The sequence below is a fragment of the Bubalus kerabau genome, chromosome 12, assembly GCF_029407905.1.
Source record: "Bubalus kerabau isolate K-KA32 ecotype Philippines breed swamp buffalo chromosome 12, PCC_UOA_SB_1v2, whole genome shotgun sequence".
NCBI lineage: Eukaryota > Metazoa > Chordata > Mammalia > Artiodactyla > Bovidae > Bubalus > Bubalus kerabau.
This window is the reverse complement of record NC_073635.1, coordinates 2,987,845-3,007,374: the sequence shown is the minus strand read 5'-3', so window position 1 is coordinate 3,007,374 and position 19,530 is coordinate 2,987,845. Positions and strand designations below refer to the sequence as shown.

At 41.4% G+C, this 19,530-nt stretch overlaps 1 protein-coding gene across 12 annotated transcripts in view; it reads right to left on the bottom strand.

The window, feature by feature from the left end:
* Nucleotides 1-19,530, bottom strand: part of DIAPH3 (diaphanous related formin 3) — a 571,991-nt gene that overhangs the window by 525,887 nt on the left and 26,574 nt on the right. For 11 of the 12 annotated variants that reach the window (XM_055541934.1, XM_055541925.1, XM_055541923.1 and 8 more), the window contains one exon: nt 15,548-15,580. The exons of the other annotated variant lie outside the window; for it this stretch is intronic. In XM_055541934.1, the coding sequence (XP_055397909.1) occupies nt 15,548-15,580 (33 nt within the window). The remainder of the gene's footprint in view (nt 1-15,547; nt 15,581-19,530) is intronic. 12 annotated transcript variants of the gene reach the window in all.

Sequence of the window (19,530 nt, the reverse complement as noted above, 5' to 3'; positions counted from 1 at the left end):
GCTGCTAAGTCACTTCAGTCGTGTCTGACTCTGTGCGACCCCATAGACGGCAGCCCACTAGGCTCCCCCATCCCTGGGATTCTCCAGGCAAGAATACTGGAGTGGGTTGCCATTTCCTTCTCCAATGTGTGAGAGTGAAAAGTGAAAGTGAAGTCGCTCAGTCGTGCCTGACTCCTAGCGACCCCATGAACTACAGCCTACCAGGCTCCTCCGTCCATGGGATTTTCCAGGCAAGAGTACTGGAGTGGGGTGCCATCGCCTTCTCCGAATTAATATGGCAGTGAGCCATATTAATTAATAGAAATAGTTAATAGAAATAAAAGTACCCTCACCTCTCAGCGTCAGGTTAAAAGGCAGACCACTCCATCTAAAGTAGTATATGAGCCCACTCACCTTCCCGTCTGTCACAGCACACGGTTAATTCCCTTCATCTGTGCTGAGTATGACTTAAGAAAGCCTGTCATTTTCTTCTGTGTTGACTCTGCCTCTCTCCCACTAAAATGTAAGTGCCATGCTAGACAAATCTTCAGCTGTCTCAGCTGTGCTGGCCATTCTCAAGGACAGTCCTCAGGGATCTCCTGACTTGTATAAGCAATGGCACACTACGAAAATTATGGAGTGTCATTTCCAAGACTAGGTCACAAAAGACATTACAGCTTTTGTCTTGCTCCTTCTTGGATGACTCACTCTAGGATATGCCTGCTGCCAGATCACAACGACACTCAAGAAGACCTAGGGGAAGGCCCATGGGGCAAAGAACTGAGCTAACGAAGCTAGAGAAGCAGGGAGGCATCCAGCCGACAGCCACGTGTGTGAGCCATCCCAGAAGTCCCAAACGTTCAGCTGATGAGAGCTCTAGCCAACATCTTCACTGCAACCTCATGAGACACCAAGCCACAACCACCCAGCCAAGCAACTTCCAAACTCCTGACCCACAGAAACAGTATGACATAATAAATGTTTGCTGATTTGGCTTAATTTGTTACACAGCAGCAGATAACTTATAGGCACCATTGTGTGTTTAGCCTACAAAATAGTAGCTGGCAGTCAATTAGTACCTGAAGGTATGACTAAGCAATTACTGGATGATAAAATAAACAAAAAATAGTGCCATCCCACAGATGATTACCACTTGGGGAAAAAAATAATACAGTAACAAATTACAAATAAAGGTAAAAAATACTGTAAACGCCCTCAAGTAAATTAGCAACAGATAGAGACCAGTGATTAATTCTGGGGTGGAGAAGGAACCTCAAAAGAGTCTTTGGAAAGGGATGCAAAGAAAATCAGGTGAGGCTAAATCAGAATTACAGGAGATGGTGCATGTGAACAGCTAACGAGTCCCATGATCTTTAAAATGCTAGTGACATCACTGTCACAGAGACATCTTTCTGGGGAGGAAAACTGGCCATTCCCTGTTTCAAGTGGATAAGCTAAGCATCTCAGTCATAGGTACAATCTTATCACCTGGTAACAATTCCCACCAACCTACCAACTACTACACCCTACCTTCAATGCTCCTAAAATGGCCATTTCCCACTCTTAAATAGTATTACTGAAATTCATAAAAAGTTCTTTAACCAGAGGATCCTTTGAAAAGATGAAAATGTATCACCCCAAAATTACTTACTTACAATGATTTGTTCACATTTAGATTTTATACAGTATTTTCATATCATTAAGTGAGAAATACACTTAACAGTTATAATTTTGAAATTCCTTTAAATTGCTTGAAAATAAGTCATGCCATGAAATTAAAAGACATTTGCTCCTTGGAAGAAAAGCCATGACAAAACTAGACAGCATATTCAAAAGCAGAGACATTACTTGGCCAACAAAAGTCTGTCTAGTCAAAGCTATGGTTTTTCCAGTAGTCATGTACAGATGTGAGAGTTGGACCATAAAGAAGGCTGAGCATTGAAGAATTGATGCTTTTGAACTGTGGTGCTGGAGAAGACTCTTGAGAGTTTCCTGGACTGCAAGGAAATACAAACAGTCCATCCTAAAGGAAATCAGTCCTGAATATTCATTGGAAGGACTGATGCTGAAGCTGAAGCTACAATACTTTGACCACCTGATGCGAAGAGTCAACTCACTGGAAAGGACCCTGATGCTGGGAAAGACTGAAGGCAGGAGGATAAGGGGACAACAGAGGACGAGATGGTTGGATGGCATCACCAACTTGATGGACATGAGTTTGAGCAAACCCCGGGAGTTGGTGATGGACAGGGAAGCCTGGCGTGCTGCAGTCCATGGGTTCAAAGAGTCGGACAAGACTGAGCAACTGAACTGAACTGAATATGCAATATGTATTCCACAGCCAAGTGCCATATGCAGACTAGCCAGTGGAAATGCCCACATAGGAAAGAGGCTTTCTTTATCTGTGATAAAGCCACAGGCCCAAACCTACTGTTCCTATGTTTAGCTGGTCATTTGGTTTTTTGTCTTGCTTATGTGTATAATTTTTTTAAATACTATATTTTACTTAAAGCTTAATTTAAAAGATTTAATCCTTTTCCCATTAAGTTCAATTATACCATGAATTCTACCACAGACCCCTTGGGGGACCATAGATCCCAGAGTAAGTGTCCCTGGTAGGTACAAATGGAATAATAACATTAATAGTGGTGTAAAAGAAAGGAACTTAAGTTCTAATGCTTGCAATGAATCAATGGGAGGGATGAGATGACCCACAGTTGAGACTAACATGGAGAAATGCAATAGAAATGCTCAAGAAGAGCTGGAAGCCTTTGAAGGAAAAAGCTAACAGGAAAATAAAGTCTTCAAATAACCCCTAGGTTTCAAGTACTGCAACAAGGAAAGCAAACCTTCAAAGATGACAGACTTTGAGTTCCAAAGGGCAAAGTAGGAGGGTTTTTGAAGGCTTCAGAAGTTGGGCGATACTGTCAGATTAGAAAAATACACGGCCCTGGACTGGGGGAGAAGCATACAGATGCATACTGAAGATGTGGACTCCTGAGGTTGTCTCCAGTCAGCAGAAAATTGATTTGAACTATAATAACTTTAATGAAAATTAACTAGGAAACATAAATCAAACCAAGTGGACCGTATCTTAAGTCACCTTGCCTCTGCCCTCTGCCGCTACCACTACTACCCTACTTCAGGCCACCTGGACAACTGGTATAGCCTCCTAGCTTGCTCCAGTGTCTTCACTGGCCCCTGTCCCTACCACTCCCCAAACTAATCTCTGCACAGATCTTACTGAAATCAAAACCAAATCATGTCCCTCACTCCTGTACTTCAAACCTTTCGGCATCTGTAATCCCACTGCTCAGAGGATGACACTCAAATATCTTACCATGGCTCAAAGGCCCACTTTAACCTTAATCTTACTTCCTCTTAAGAAAATCTCTTCATGACTCCACCACCATTAGACTATATCATCTAGACATAATGAATAACCTAGAAACTTCTACACATGCACAAGATATTTCTTGTGCCTAGAACCTATCCATTTATCTGGATAATTTCAATTCAGGCTTCAGTTTGCACAACATCTAATATAGTAGCCTTTCTGACACCTCAAGACTGGATTAGATGCCCATACACCTAGCGCTTCCCCATTATATAGTATACCACATGTTAGGATATGTGTACCACTCTAAGGCAAAAAGACAGGACACTGAAAGTTGAACTCCTCAGGTCGATAGATGCCCAATATGCTACTGGAGATCAGTGGAGAAATAACTCCAGAAAGAATGAAGTCAAAGCAAAAGCAACACCCAGTTGTTGATGTGACAGGTGATGGAAGTAAAGTCTGATGCTGTAAAAAGCAATATTGCATAGGAACCTGGAATGTTAGGTCCATGAATCAAGGCAAATTGGAAGTGGTCAAACAAGAGATGGCAAGAGTGAACGTCGACATTCTAGGACTCAACGAACTAAAATGGACTGGAATGGGTGAATTTAACTCAGATGACCATTATATCTACTTCTGTGGGCAAGAATCCCTTAGAAGAAATAGAGGAGCCATTATAGTCAACAAAAGAGTCCAAAATGCAGTACTTGGATGCCATCTCAAAAACGACAGAATGATCTCTGTTCGTTTCTAAGGCAAACCATTCAATATGATGGTACTCCAAGTCTATGCCCCGACCAGTAATGCTGAAGAAGCTGAAGTTGAACAGTTCAATGAAGACCTACAAGACCTTCTAGAACTAACACACAAAGAAGATGCCCTTTTCATTATAGGGGACTGGAATGCAAAAGTAGGAAGCCAGGAAATACCTGGAGTAATCAGCAAATTTGGCCTTGGAAACAGAATGAAACAGGGAAAAGGCTAATAGAGTTCTGCCAAGAGAACACACTGGTCATAGCAAACACCCTCTTCCAACAACACAAGACAAGACTCTACACGTGGACAACACCAGATGGTCAATGCCGAAATCAGATTGATGATACTCTTTGCAGCCAAAGATAGAGAAGCCCTATACAGTCAGCAAAAATAAGATCAGGAGCTGACTGTGGCTCAGATCATGAACTGCTTATTGCCAAATTCCGGTTCAAACTGAAGAAAGTAGGGAAAAACACTAGACTATTCAGGTATGATCTAAACCAAATCACTTATGATTATACAGTGGAAGTGACAAATAGATTCAAAGGATTAGATCCAACAGAGTGCCTGAAGAACTATGGACAGAGATTTGTGACACTGTACAGGAGGCGGTGATCAAGATCATTCCAAACAAAAGAAATGGAAAAAGGCAAAATGGTTGTCTGAGAAGGCCTTACAAATAGCTGAGAAAAGAGAAGAGAAAGGCAAAGGAGAAAAGGAAAGATACATTCATCTGAATGCAGAGTTCCAAAGAATAGCAAGGAAAGATAAGAAAGCCTTCCTCAGAGATCAATGCAAAGAAATAGAGGAAAATAATAGAATGGGAAAGACTAGAGATCTCAAGAAAATCAGAGATACCAAGGGAACATTTCATGCAAAGATCGGCACAATACAAGACAGAAATGGTATGGACTCAAAAGAAGTGGAAGATATCAAGAACAGGTGGCAAGAATAAACAGAAAAATTATACAAAAAAGGCCGTCATGACCCAGATAACCACGATTGTTGTGATCACTCACCTAGAGCCAGACATCCTGAAAAGCGAAGTCACATGGGCCTTAGGAAGCATCACTACAAACAAAGCTAGTGGAGGTGATGGAATTCCAGTGGAGCTCTTTCAAATCCTGAAAGATGATGCTGTGCAAGTACTGCACTCAATATGCTAGCAAATTTGGAAACTCAGCAGTGGCCACAGGGCTGGAAAACATCAGTTTTCATTCCAATCCCAAAGAAAGGCAATGCCAAAGAATGCTCAAACTACTGCACAATTGTACTCATCTCACATGCTAGTAAAGTAATGCTCAAAATTCTCCAAGCCAGGCTTCAACAGTACGTGAACCGTGAACTTCCAGATGTTCAAGCTGGATTTAGAAAAGCCAGACGAACCAGAGATCAAATTGCCAACATCTGCTGCATCATCGAAAAAGCAAGAGAGTTCCAGAAAAACATCTATTTCTGCTTTATTGACTATGCCAAAGCCTTTGACTGTGTGGATCACAATAAACTGTGGAAAATTCTGAAAGACAGGGGAATACCAGACCACCTGACCTGCCTGCTGAGAAATCTGCATGCAGGTCAGGAAGCAACAGTTAGAACTGGACATGGAACAACAGACTGGTTCCAAATTGGTAAAGGAATACGTCAAGTCTGTATATTGTCACCCTGCTTATTTAACTTATATGCAGAGTACATCATGAGAAATGCTAGACTGGAGGAAGCACAAGCTGGAATCAAGACTGCCAGGAGAAATATTAATAACCTCAGATATGCAGATGACACCACACTTATGGCAGAAAGCAAAGAGAAACTGAAGAACCTCTTGATGAAAGTGAAAGAGGAGAGTGAAAAAGCTGGCTTAAAACTCAAGATTCAAAAAAGAAAGATCATGGCATCTGGTCCCATCACTTCATGGCAAATAGATGAGGAAACAATGGAAACAGTAACAGACTTTATTTTCTTGGGCTCCAAAGTCACTGCAGATGGTGACCGCAGCCATGACATTCAAAGACGCTTGCCCCTTGGAAGAAAAGTTATAACAACCTAGACAGCATATTACAAAGCAGAGACATTATTTGGCCAACAAAGGTCCGTCTAGCCAAAGCTATGGTTTTTCCAGTAGTCATGTATGGATGTGAGAGTTAGACTATAAAGAAAGCTTTTCGCTGAAGAATTGCTGCTTTTGAACTTTGGTGTTGGAGAAGATTCTTGAGAGTCCCTTAGACAGCAAGGAGATCCAACCAGTCCATTCTAAAGGAAATCAGTCCTGAATATTCATTGGAAGGACTTATGCTGAAGCTGAACCTCCAACATTTTGGCCACCTGATGCGAAGAACTGGCTCATTTGAAAAGACCCTGATGGTGGGAAAGACTGAAGGCAAGAGGAGAAGGGGACAACAGAGGATGAGATGGTTGGATGGCATTACTGACTCAATGGACATGAGTTCTGTAAACTCCTGTTGTTGGTGATGGACAGGGAGGCCTGGCGTGCTGCAGTCCAAGAGGTCGCAAAGAGTCGGACACGACTGAGCGACTGAACTGAGTTGAACTGAATATTCCAAATATCTCAAAGTTATATTTATCCACATCTACTTAAAGTACAATTTCTAATTACATATACTCAAATATTATACTACTATATGCTTGGAAGGAAATATAAATTAGTTCTATAAATGTCACATTGTTTTCAAGACCTAGACCAATCGTTCCCAAAAATTACCTGAAGATATCAAGAATTGCTTTCTGACACAGGCACTGTAATCCATTCCATTGATATCCACGAGTAAAATCATTAGAAAGAAAAAAAAAATTACTACCACTCCTGCCAGTCTGTATTCCAACCTGTCCTTTGAAACAGCTGAAAAGTCACCTTCTCTATGAAGTTTTCTCCAAGACCAAAATTGACCTTACCATTCACCATTCCAGCCCACTTCAACTGTATACTGGTTTTGTACACAAGTTTTTTTCCTCACTGTTACCAGAGGGCAGAGACATATTATTCATCTTTGCCATGTCTATGACAGTACCAAGCCCTCAATAAAGGCTCCATGAATTAAAGGATAAAAGGATGAATAAACAAGTCTGCATACCCTACTGCATCTTAGCATACTCAGCTCTGAGAACTCTTGATCTTATTTCCAAGTTCCTACTGATTTGAGGAGGAGCTCTCTAAACCAGCCCATAAATATTTAAAAATCCAAGATAGCACTGAAGTGTTAACTACTGAAAATCTAAATACAGGAAGTGCTAATTAACTCATATTAATGTGCTCTGAAAGGCCCACCAAACTGAGTGAATAGTTGAAGTTTTTTACGACTTATTTTCAGGTATATTCAGTTGTCCCGCTGGTGCACCTCCTTTATTCTTATTGGTTGATTCTTGGCTGCGCTGGGCCTTCGCTGCTGTGTGCCGGCTTCTCAGTGCGGGGACGTCCCCTGCTGCAGAGCGCAGGCTCGAGGCCCGCAGGTTGCCCCTGGCACCTGGAATCCTCCCGGACGAGGGCTCAAACCCACTCCACTGCACTGGTAGAAGGATTCTTAACCACTGCACCACCGGGTAAGTTCCTGGTATATTGACTTTCCACAGAATATTTTGAATATATAATTTTGCAGGACAGCTGTGGAATATATTATGATACATTTTGCTTTATCATTTGTTTTTAACTTTAAAAGGAAAAATAAATTAATAAAAATGCAAAATAAACTTAAAATCAGTACAGAAAGCTTTAAATCTTACTAGGCCCAATGGCAGCCCACTCCAATACTCTGGCCTGGAGAATCCCATGGATGGAGGAGCCTGGTGGGCTGCAGTCCATGGGGTCGCAAAGAGTTGGACATGACTAAGCGACTTCACTTTCACTTTTCACTTTCATACATTGGAGAAGGAAATGGCAACCCACTCCAGTGTTCTTGCCTGGAGAATCCCAGGGACGGGGGGAGCCTGGTGGGCTTCCGTCTGTGGGGTCGCACAGAGTCGGACATTACTGAAGCAACTTAGCAGCAGTAGCAGCAGGCCCATATGATAAAATTATTTTAAATTATTCTTTTCCATTGAACTTTAAAAAGAAAAAGTTAATGATTTAGGTTCCATGACCAGACTTGGGAGTTAGGCACAAATTCAGATAATCAAAATCATTTTATTTTCTTTCATAACTGTGATGTCTAATTTATATATATTCCACAAGACACCACACATCCAGGTAGGTACAGGCACAGCATGCTGCTACTGCTGCTAAGTCACTTCAGTCGTGTCCAACTCTGTGCAACCCATAGACGGCAGCCCACCAGGCTCCCCCGTCCCTGGGACTCTCCAGGCAAGAACACTGGAGAGTTGCCATTTCCTTCTCCAATGCACGAAAGTGAAAAGGGAAAGTGAAGTCGCTCAGTCATGTCCAACTCCTAGCGACCCCATGGACTGCAGCCTCCTCCATCCATGGGATTTGCCAGGCAAGAGTACTGGAGTGGGTTGCCATTGCCTTCTCCACAGGCACAGCATGCAGGTAGACAAATCGGAGGCCGGGCAGGCACACTCGCCTGAGCTCTCAGCCTGCAGTGCCCAGCAGCAGAGGGAAGAACACCCGGGAATGCAGCAGATTCAGGTACACCGAGTGGGTCTGCAGGCCCACGGAGCACAGGGGGAGCTTCTCACAGATCCCCCAGCATGCACGCCCAGACCACGAAACCACAGGCAGTCTGGAGTCCCTTCCAGGAGGACCTGGGAGGGGCACCTAGAAAGCCTACCTGTACACCTGGGGGCAAGCTGCCACTGCTGCAAGATGGTGGTTTCCAGACAGAAGTTTTTCTATGTTCTTTGCAATTAAGAAAACACATCCTTTACCTGTTGCTATTTCTCAGTCACACACATCACTACTCCTTTGAGACGACTTTTCCAGTTTTGTTTACTTACTAGAAATACTCAAAACAGTTCATTTCTTATCACAGAAAACTCCTTAAATACAATATGTCTTTACAATTATAATTTCTTAGGATTAAGATCAATGGCTAGGATACAACTTTTCCTGGTCAGTTTCAAGGTCAGAAGACTCATTCCAATGACTGCAGGAGAAAAGCAGAAAATTAGGAAACACTTCCAGATTTTACACTGAGACAGGGACAGAGCTTAAGTGGCAGTGTAAGTCTCGTGGCAAAGATCATGCTCCCTGGGGCCAGTCTGTCAGTTTTCCCGGTTGCTTCACATGACTTTACACAAGTTACTCGTACTCTCTCTTGCCTCACTTTCTTCATCTTTGAAAAATGGAATAGTAACAAGGCCTACTCAGAGGCTTGTTGTGGAAACTAAATGTGTTTATAAAGCTAATATTTGGAATGCTACTTGGCACACAGCTAATAAACAATCCTCATTATCACTTAACACACCTTTTTCCAAGCAGCAGCTGTGTTTTCACATTCTCTGAGTAAATTCTCCAGCAACTTACTTGACTCCTGTTTGCTGACTGAGAGACGTATATCAAGTTAGAGAAGCAGGGTCCTGCCACGGAGGCCTGTGTGCCACAGCAAAAAGCGTTAGGCTTGACCTATAGGTAAAGGTGCAACTACACAGTTACAAACAGGGCAAAGTATTGTCAGGCATGCAATTCAGATAGGTCATTGTGGTTGCGGTGCACGAGGCTGGCTTTTTTTCAGTTTGTTGTTTTTTTTTTTTCCCCCACATGGTGGATCTTAGTTCCCTGAACCAGGGATCAAACCCATGTGCTCTGCAGGGAAAGTGCAGTCTTAACCACTGTACCACCAGGGAAGTACCCCAAGAAGCTGGCTTCTTAGGAAGCAATAGAAAGTTGTGAGAGTCCTAACAAAACATTAGAAGGGTGAAGTTACCTTCTATGAAAATACAGGACAGAAATATGCTTAAGAGGGAAGTGACAAATTTAATTCAGGACACAAAGAGTTTCACATAAAAATGAGACACCGATCTGAAGGTATTCAATAGGCCAACGCATGGATGCCTCAGCTTGAGGAAAAGTCAAGACAGATACACACAGAGGTGATCACCCAAGCCAAGCACCAGAGACAAAGAGAAGAGCGGCTGCAGGAGAGCAGGCTGAGAGATGACAACAGTCTAAAAGATGTGTAAGGCTAAAGGCAGAGGAGACACACACACATCAGAGACAGAGAAGGAAAAGTCCAAGGGGTATGAAACCTATAAAGTGTGGGCCACAGAAGCCAAGTCTTTGTTCTTCAAAAGGGAACAAGATAACTGTATCAGGCAGAGCAGAGAAATCCATTAAATGTCCAAAGACTAAAAAGTAATGAATATTACTGAGATAAAAAGGATCATTTCATAATGATAAACTGAAACAATACAAAATGTATATGCACTTAATTGCAGAGCTTCATAAAACATGAAGCAAAAGTTGAAAGAACTAAGAAGAAAAATTTAAGAATCCAAAATTATAGTTGGAGTCTTCAACACTCCTCAATAATTGTTAGAAAAAGCAACAGAAAATCAGAATATAGAAGACGTGAACAAAACTATCAACCACCTTGGCGTATTTACTACTTATAAACCGATTCTAGCAAAAACAGAATACACATGGAGTATCCACCAAGACCGCCCACATTCTGAGGCAGAAAGCAAGCCTCAAACTGAAAAGGACTGAAATCACAGAAAGTACGAAACCACTGGTCACAAGGGACTTAAATTACAAATCAGCAACATAAAAATACCGGGAAATCCTCAAATATTTGAAAATTAAACAAGATATATCTAAATAATCAATGGGGAAAAGAAGAAATCAACAGGAAACTTAAAACTATTTCAAATATTCACAAGATTAACAGCTAAAGTAGTTCTCAGAAGGAAATTTACAGCATAAAATTCTCATTGGAAAACTAAAGTTCTCAAATAAATTATTTAAGCTTCCACCCAAAGAAGCTGTTAAAAGAATAAAGCAAAAGTATAGAAATAATAAAGATAAAACAATTAAAAGAAAATAAAAGAACAATAAAGAAAATTAGTGAGACCAAAAGCCAGTTCTCTGAAATAATCAATAAAACTGTAGACTATTTGGTATCATGAAGTCCACTTAGTGGACTGGATCACCTTTCTTTTTTTTCATGGGATGGATGGGAGTAAAAGGAGTAGAAAGGAAGGGAAAGAAAAAGATCAGAGTTCATTAGGCTTTGTTGTTGTTGTTCCGTTGCTAAGTCGTGTCCGACTCTTTGCAACCCCATGGACTGCAGCATGCAGGCTTCACTGTCCTTCACCATCTCCTGGAGTTTGCTCAAATTCATGTCTATTGAGCCAGTGATGCCATCTAACCTTCTCACCCCTGTCGTCCCCTTCTCCTCTCGCCTTCAATCTTTCCCAGCATCAGGGTCTTTTACAAAGAGTCGGCTCTTCGCATCAGGTGGCTAAAGTACTGGTGCTTCAGTGTCAGCGTCAGTCCTTCCAATGAATGTTTGGGGTTGATTGCCTTTAGGATGGGCTGGTTTGATCTGGTTTAACCATTACACTTAGAAACATTAAATATAGGTTCTTAAAAACTTTTGTTTCAACAGAGAGAATCTGTGTTTGTTGTGCCGGGCTACAAACTAAAGTGTACTTCTTTCTGTGGATCCTAGTCAAAGAAGCTTGAAAACCATTGCTGCAGGCCACACAAGGGATTACAATAGTAACGCTGGCTACAGCAAGATAAAAGGGGAGGAAGATCAGCAGGAGGGCTGCACTGTAGACACACGGTTCTGAAGGACAAGGCAGAAAAAGGCAGGTCAAAAACAACCCCTTCCCCACAAAAACCCCCAGGGGACACTTTGATGGAAAACTTAGCATGGTGACATGCACATTCAATTTCATCCAGCTTACCTTTCACACTTGGCCCTCACTGTCCTCCTCCCAACCTTTTTGTCTCTACAAGGAAACCTTTCTTTTCAACCCAGGTATAAACAAAAGAGTGTTGTAAGCTAAATTACTTTTTTCACCTTTATATTACCCTAGCACCTTGAACAGCATTTTACACACAGCAGACGCCCAGATATTCATAGGACGAACACTGTTTAAAGTATATTAATTCTGCCTATGGACCTCAAGGCTACAGTAATACTCCGTTCTCTTAATCCAACAGTGTCCTATGAAATTTAATTCTGACAGTAATTTAAGAAACTACCTTGAAATGTGAAGTACTTTTTCAGGCCTTTAACAAAAAGCAACCTAAGATGAGTTTCTAACATTAGTGTTTCCCAAGATGTCTCGACAAATGTTGTTATTCAAACACATGACTACAGCAGACATCATTCCTATATGCCTTGTCCCAAGCCCTGCCCCAAAAAAGTCTATTCACATCAGGAAGTTCTATATTAAAGGCATACATGCAGCACACGTTGCAGTGGTGGGAAACTTTAATTAGAAAACACATTGCTGCTGCTGCTGCTGCTAAGTCGCTTCAGTTGTGTCCGACTCTGTGTGACCCCACAGACGGAAGCCCACCAGGCTCCCCGTCCCTGGGATTCTCCAGGCAAGAACACTGGAGTGGGTTGCCATTTCCTTCTCCAATGCATGAAAGTGAAAAGTGAAAGCGAAGTCGCTCAGTCATTTCCGACTCTTCACGACCCCATGGACTGCAGCCTACCAGGCTCCTCCGTCCATGGGATTTTCCAGGCAAGAGTACTAGAGTGGGGTGCCACTGCCTTCTCCAAAACACATTGCTAGCACACATCAGCATCAGTGGCAAATGCTTCCATGCGCTGCAACTCATCAGAAACAGTTTAAAGAGCCCTCAAAGTATCCAGCTTTCCTTTCTCTCCTCAAATCTCTACACAATCTATGACACACACACCCCCTGTAAGACTCAACTGCAGATGAATCAGTCACACCACCCCTCTGTCCACACCAGAAAGTATCTTTTAAAGCTTGTAAAAATAGGGACAGAATTGAATGCAGCAGCTCAACATACTTGAGCTTAAATGAGATTCACCAAAACCCTAAGAGGAAAGCAGAAAAGGTATAAGATTAGTCATGCTTTATGTGTAAGTGAACCATCTAAGAGACCTGCCACGGTCACAGAGCGGAGAAGTGGTGAAGTTCTGTCTCCCAACGAGAAACTCCTGATTCCACATCCACTGCTCTTTCCACAGAGCAGCAGTCAGCAGTGGCCGAGAAGGGGCTGACTCAGGGTCTCCTGCTCAAGACAGCCATGCTTATTCTCTGGCCTCCACAACCCTGGGCCAGCTGCCTAGACTAGCCTGCCTGCTCAAGCCTCCCCGGGAGAGAAGGGGAACATGGAACCATCTAAGCTGAAGGCAGGCAACAGTCAGTGATCCAGGCAGGTGGTCGGAAAGGCTGAGAGCACGTCCTTGTCAAAGCTGCTCCACCCTGTGGAGAGCCAAGATCCATCTCTGGAAAGCCTGCCAGGACTAAGCCAGGACCAGATGCAAGACAAACACAATACCAGGTTAGCAAAACCGAGACTCACTCTTTCATTTGTTCAACAAACTGATGAAAATGCTTAACATGTGCCAGACAACTTGTCTGGAAGTATTAATAACAACATACTCAGTCTTCAAAAGATTTAAACTAGCGAGAAAGATGGATCATAAATCATATACTGCTTTGACAAAAATATGCACAGGGTGTGGTAGAGTCCAAAAGTTCTGACCAAGGGACAAGGAGAAGGAGAAAGGTGAGGAAAAGAGGCAGGAGGGAGAAAGTCTTCCCTGAGAAGGAGCCCATTAACTAACAGAAAATCAAAGCACACTGGTTTCCAGCGCAGTAGGCTGCAGCCACTCTAGAACGTGGGGTAGACCGAGGGGTGGCAAAGCAAAAAAAAAAAGAGTAACAAAACAAAGATAAAGGCGGGATCTGAATGAAAAGAGGGGAAAAAAACAGAGTGTCCATAAAATACAAACAAGCCTCAAGAATATCATCACCCAGAATGCACTCAGCAACAGAAGGAAGCAATGACACAGGCCATGACATGGATGCACCTTGAAAACATGATGTCCAGTGAAAGAACTCAGTCACTAAAGAGCAACCAATTCCATTTACATGCAATGTCCAGAAAAGGCAAATCTACAGACAGAAAATAGACTGGCCATTGCCCAGGGCTAGATGAGTTGGGAATAAATTGGGAGTGACTGTTTATAGGTATGAGGTTTCTTTTTAGGTGATGAAAATGTTCTAAAATTGATTGTGGTGATGGTTTTACAGTTCTGCAAATATATTTATACTAAAAAACCACTGAACTGTCCATTTTAAATAGGTGAACTACATGCTATATGAATTATATCTCAATGAGGCTTTACAAATATACCACTGTAAACTCTCATAAAAGATCACACATAATAATCGCACATGGTTTTACTGTCAGCCTTAAGAAATCATCTGAAAGCTAAGTCAGCACAGCAAGTGTGTGGGTTTGGAGCAAGGAGGAACAGGACTTCAGCCACAGCTACACCACTGCCAGCCGTGCACATGTGGGCGAGCCACCTACTTCAGTTGCCTGAGCCCCACTGTGCTCAGCACTAAACAAGGACATCACCCACCTGGCAGGGTGAGAAGTTACACCCAAAATCTGCATTACTGCTCAATATTACCACCGTTTCTGAATATTATCCTATAAAAAAAATGTTATCCAGAGAAGCTTATATAAATATCCTTTCCTTAGACTCTACCCAGAGAAGTAAAATGTAGGATTCTAATTCAGTTTTTTAAATCGTGCATGTCCAGATCTATGTCTCATTCATCTTTGTATGCCCCCTGAACCATGTGCCTAAGATGGTACTTTGGATATCGAGGTGATGAACAGTTTTTGAGTGCTCACTGTATTTTAGCTCCTGTTTCACGTTTGACATAAAGTGAAGCTGAATTCAAATCCTTGTTATCAGAGTGCTGCATCTGGCCCTAGATCATGCTTCTGTATTATTGATGTTATTGTTTATCTGGGTCTTGTCATCCTTTACCAATAACCTAGTGTTACATTCAAAAATATATTTCTCAGAAAAATTTATTTGAATATATAAAAATCTATAATGGTGCTATGAAGTTTTAAGTACTTATAAGAGCTTATTATTTTCAGCATGCACAATACAGGGTAAGGCATATCTAGTTCTCTCGTTTTTAAACAAAACTTTAAGAATATATCAGTGATATTTTAGTTTGGCTTACTTTAATTAGTAACTATGTATTTCTGAAAAGCTGACATGTCTTTAGCTATTTTTTGTACCTCTTTTTGAAGTGTGCAATTCATCCCCAAAGAAAGAGAACTGATTTGAATGATTCCAAGTTGACTAACAACTTGTGATTCAACAAAAATTTTAAATGAACATATTGACTAGTCCCTTTTATTTTCAAAAGCAACAATATAATATATTTCACCAGTTCAGTCTTTACTTTAGCACAATAAAGAGTCCATTTTCAAAACATGCAGTTTGTAGCAATCTTAAAGGTGTTAGTGGAGCACACCATCAACATAAGAGGGTTAGTTAAGATTTATAACAAAGGAAACCTCAAGGATCATCTTACCATATCATCCGTCAGTGTCCTGATATTTAAATGCTGCAAATGAAAGAAATCAATCATATCAGTAATTTATAACAGCTTTAATTTTAGTTAATAGAGTACATTTAAAATTCTACAATGTTCAGTTGAATATAGTTAAATTCCTGAGAGTCTAATAAAAATGCATTATATATTGTTTTAATCACTTTCTCAAAAAGATGGACAAAAGTTACCTTGAATGTGATAGTCTCCTAAAATTTCTTGGCTTTGTAAACCTCACAAACTAGAAACCTCACTGTGGTACAATAAATATATTCTCCCAAATAACAGTATTAGTTACCATTAAGTATACAGACTTAGATGGCAATGGATGTAGGAATTTAGATAAGATTTTCAGAAAATTTTTCAAATGATAAAAGTGAAACTTTAAATCTGCCATTAGCATGCAGCATAATAGATAATGAAGTACTTTGCTAGCTTAATTAACTTAAACAATTCCAATAACAGAGAAGAGAGTACTGGAATGACTATTTGCATCTTTAACATCAGTTTGATTTATCACCAGTGGTGACAGCAGACACTTTTCAATTTCATTGCTACTTCTTTGAGAACCCTTTTGCTGATTTCCTAGAAAGTGAATAAATTGGTTTCCTGCAAAGTAGAGTTCAAGAGCAAAATTAAGCATTTGGGGGAAAAACAATCCAAATTTTATAAATTCTGGAGTTGGGGGAGATTTGTACTCAAGTAGCTGAAGTCAGTTTCCACTTCTCCTCCTTATTATTCATTGTAGCATTAGACCTTTAAAATGGTAGAGAAAGAATCGAGCACCATTTCCTAAAGAGGAAATGAGGTCAAGTCTACGATTAGTATAAAAGGACATAGGTTAGCAGTGAACATCTAATCCTGGAGCTAGAAATGGCAACCCACTCCAGTATTCTCGCCTGGAAAATCCCATGGACAGAGGAGCCTGGTCGGTTACAGTCCCTGGGGTAGCAAAGAGTTGAACACGACTGACCAACTAACACTTCATCATCTAATGGAATAAGTGGCACGTAGGTAAACTCAACATTTATCGACAGAATGAAATTTATCATTCACACTTGTACATAGTGGAATTCACTGTTACGCTCATGAATCTATTCTCAATGACAATCCAGATTGAAAATCTGTACAGCATAAATCACTACCCTAGACTCTTCTCCCTTTCAGAGATGCTCTTTCTCACAGAGCAGGAGAAACGTGGATGGAAGGGGCCCAGCATGAGCTGAGTGTACACCAGAGAGAACGCAGCAGGACAGGTGAGCACGCCACTAGGCTCCAGACTGAACTGCCGGATCAGCAGACTACATACTCTCAACTAGGAGCAAATTAGCAGTAATACTGGATTAATGAAATAGTAATGTTGAAACTTGGGCTGTAGAATTTAGTTAATCACTACAAACTTCAGCATTGAAATTAACAAGTATGCACAGGGGCCCGTGAGAGCGGGAGTGGCCCTGAGGCGCAAAGAGGCCACAGTCTCAGCCCAGAGACCGGGACTAGAATTAAACCTAGGTCCACCTTGCTCCTGAGTTTGCAGAGAAAGGAGCAGAGGCAAGCCTGTGTGGGGTCCCCTCCTCTAACTGCCAGCTGTGTGTGTGCCCTCCCACCAGCAGAGGCTTCCAGCACTTGGTTAACCACGTGTGTGTGTCATCAGTAGCTTCAGTTGTGTCCGACTCTTTGCGATCCTATGCACCACAGCCCGCCGGGCTCCTCTGTGCATTAGATTCTCCAGGCAAGAACGCTGGAGTGGGCTGCCATGCTCTCCTGCAGGGGATCTTCCCACAGGAGGAATCCAACCCGTTTCTTTCATGTCTCCTGCATTGGCAGCAGGGTTCTTTACAACTAGCGCCACCTGGGAAACCCTTGGTTAAACACACAGCTCTCTATTCTCCAACTAGAAGTATCAGCCCAATCGCAACTCACATCACACCTGAAATGGATCATTTCAAGTTTATCTGAGAAGAAAAAAGGAATAGAGCCCACTTCTGATACAACAGCATTCTAAGTGGCCTAAGGCTTGAAAAGGGAGGCTAATGAAAAAGCATGATGCTGAAGTCCTATTTGGGAGAGTATGTCTTAAGACAGTGAAAAACTGTTACTGACACAAATGAATAATCCCAAAATGCCAGTTTGAGTTGTCTGAGGAAAATGCCATAAAGTGACGTTAAAGGAGAGAGAAAAAACAACAGAAGCATACAAACAATTTTAAGAGAAACGAGACTAGAACCTATGCAAGATTTATGAACTAAAAACGGCACAGAAGATAAAGTATTGTACAAAAAATGTAGAGAATATAGGTTGCTAAGTCGCTTCAGTCGTGTCCGACTCTGTGTGACCCCAAAGATGGCAGCCCACCAGGCTCCCCCATTCCTGGGATTCTCCAGGCAAGAACACTGGAGTGGGTTGCCATTTCCTTCTCCAATGCATGACAGTGAAAAGTGAAAGTGAAGTCGCTCAGTCGTGTCTGACTCTTCACGACCCCATGGACTGCAGCCTACCAGGCTCCTCCGTCTGTGGGATTTTCCAGGCAAGAGCAACTGGAGTGGGTTGCCACTGCCTTCTCCAGAGAATATAGGTTACATGATGTAAAATTCAGAACATGTAAATAAACAAGAGGAATATTTTTATCTACCTTCAAAGACCTAAAAATAGGACAGCCTTTTAAACTAGAGTTGGACTCATAACTTTCAGAAAAATAGTCGCTCTTGAGTAGAAACAAGACACATAAGGATTCATTTTTGGGTAATAGTTTTTTTTAATGTCGTTAAACTACTTCATTGAGGGTCTAGCAACTCAATCAATCTGTTAAATGCTTGGCCTGTTCTTCAGAAACTATACAAGCATCCATGTAAGTCCAATTACAAACTATATTATTACAGACAATCTTTCACAAAAAAGAACATGTGATGTATTACAACAGAATTATAAGGCTTACATAGAAAAGTAAGAAAAGTCAAAGTGTGGGAAAGGGAAGTTTAACAGTCTGAGAGACGAGCAAGAAGTTCAGGTCAGGTTCACAATTCCGTCTCTCCTGGAACACACTGATCTATCTATCCGTTCTCCCTCCAGCAGGAGAAGCCAATAGGCACGACAGCAGCAAGTTCCAGGGCCCATGGCAGGACGAGAGATGCTGACTTAAAGAAAACGCATCTGAAAGTGTTGGTTGCTACATCAAAACAGTAAAGATAGAATAAGCTCTACTTCAAGATTCAGCTTACAGCAAACAGAGATTATATAGCTATTTGTTCAGCCAACACGCAATCTAAAACAAACCCCTAAAGACAAACTAGCTCTAAAAAAATCTGAGTAGACAGAAAGGTGAGTAATTTCTCCTAAAAACTTAATTGTCTAATCACAGTCCATTTCAAACATGATAGGGGGTGGGGGAGGAGAAATACTAAACATTTAGTGAAAAAATGTACAGGCTAGATCAAGTGGCATCTTTGTAGGATCTCTGAAAATCAATTATTAATTCAAGTTTATTTTAAAATTTAGGTTATGTCAAAGTCCTACCTGTTTAGATTACAGAGTTCTAAAAAAAGTTGAGAGAGAAGGGGGACAGAATGACATAAAAGCCTCAGATAACTGTGGAGTTCTGGCCTTGCTTCTGTAGATACAAAACTATAAGGGTGACATCCTTAATTAAAAAAAAACAAACTTTATTATATTATTGGTCTTATACTAGTACATAAAATACTGTTTAAATGTCTGGTTAACCAAGACACTTAAAGAAATGAAGAAGTATTTCTGTTTCATAGCTACCAGCATGCCCCTGACTACGTTATCTGGTGGCGAAAACAGGAATGGCCCCATCAATCCAGTTTATGAGCAGAATTTGCTGACATCCACACCAGAAAGGAAACAGAAACATAAAACCACTAGTAAATGAAATCGAATAGGAACACTTTTAAAAATAACAACCTGATAGCAACATTAGGGTTGTATCTGCCGGAGTGGGGGAATAA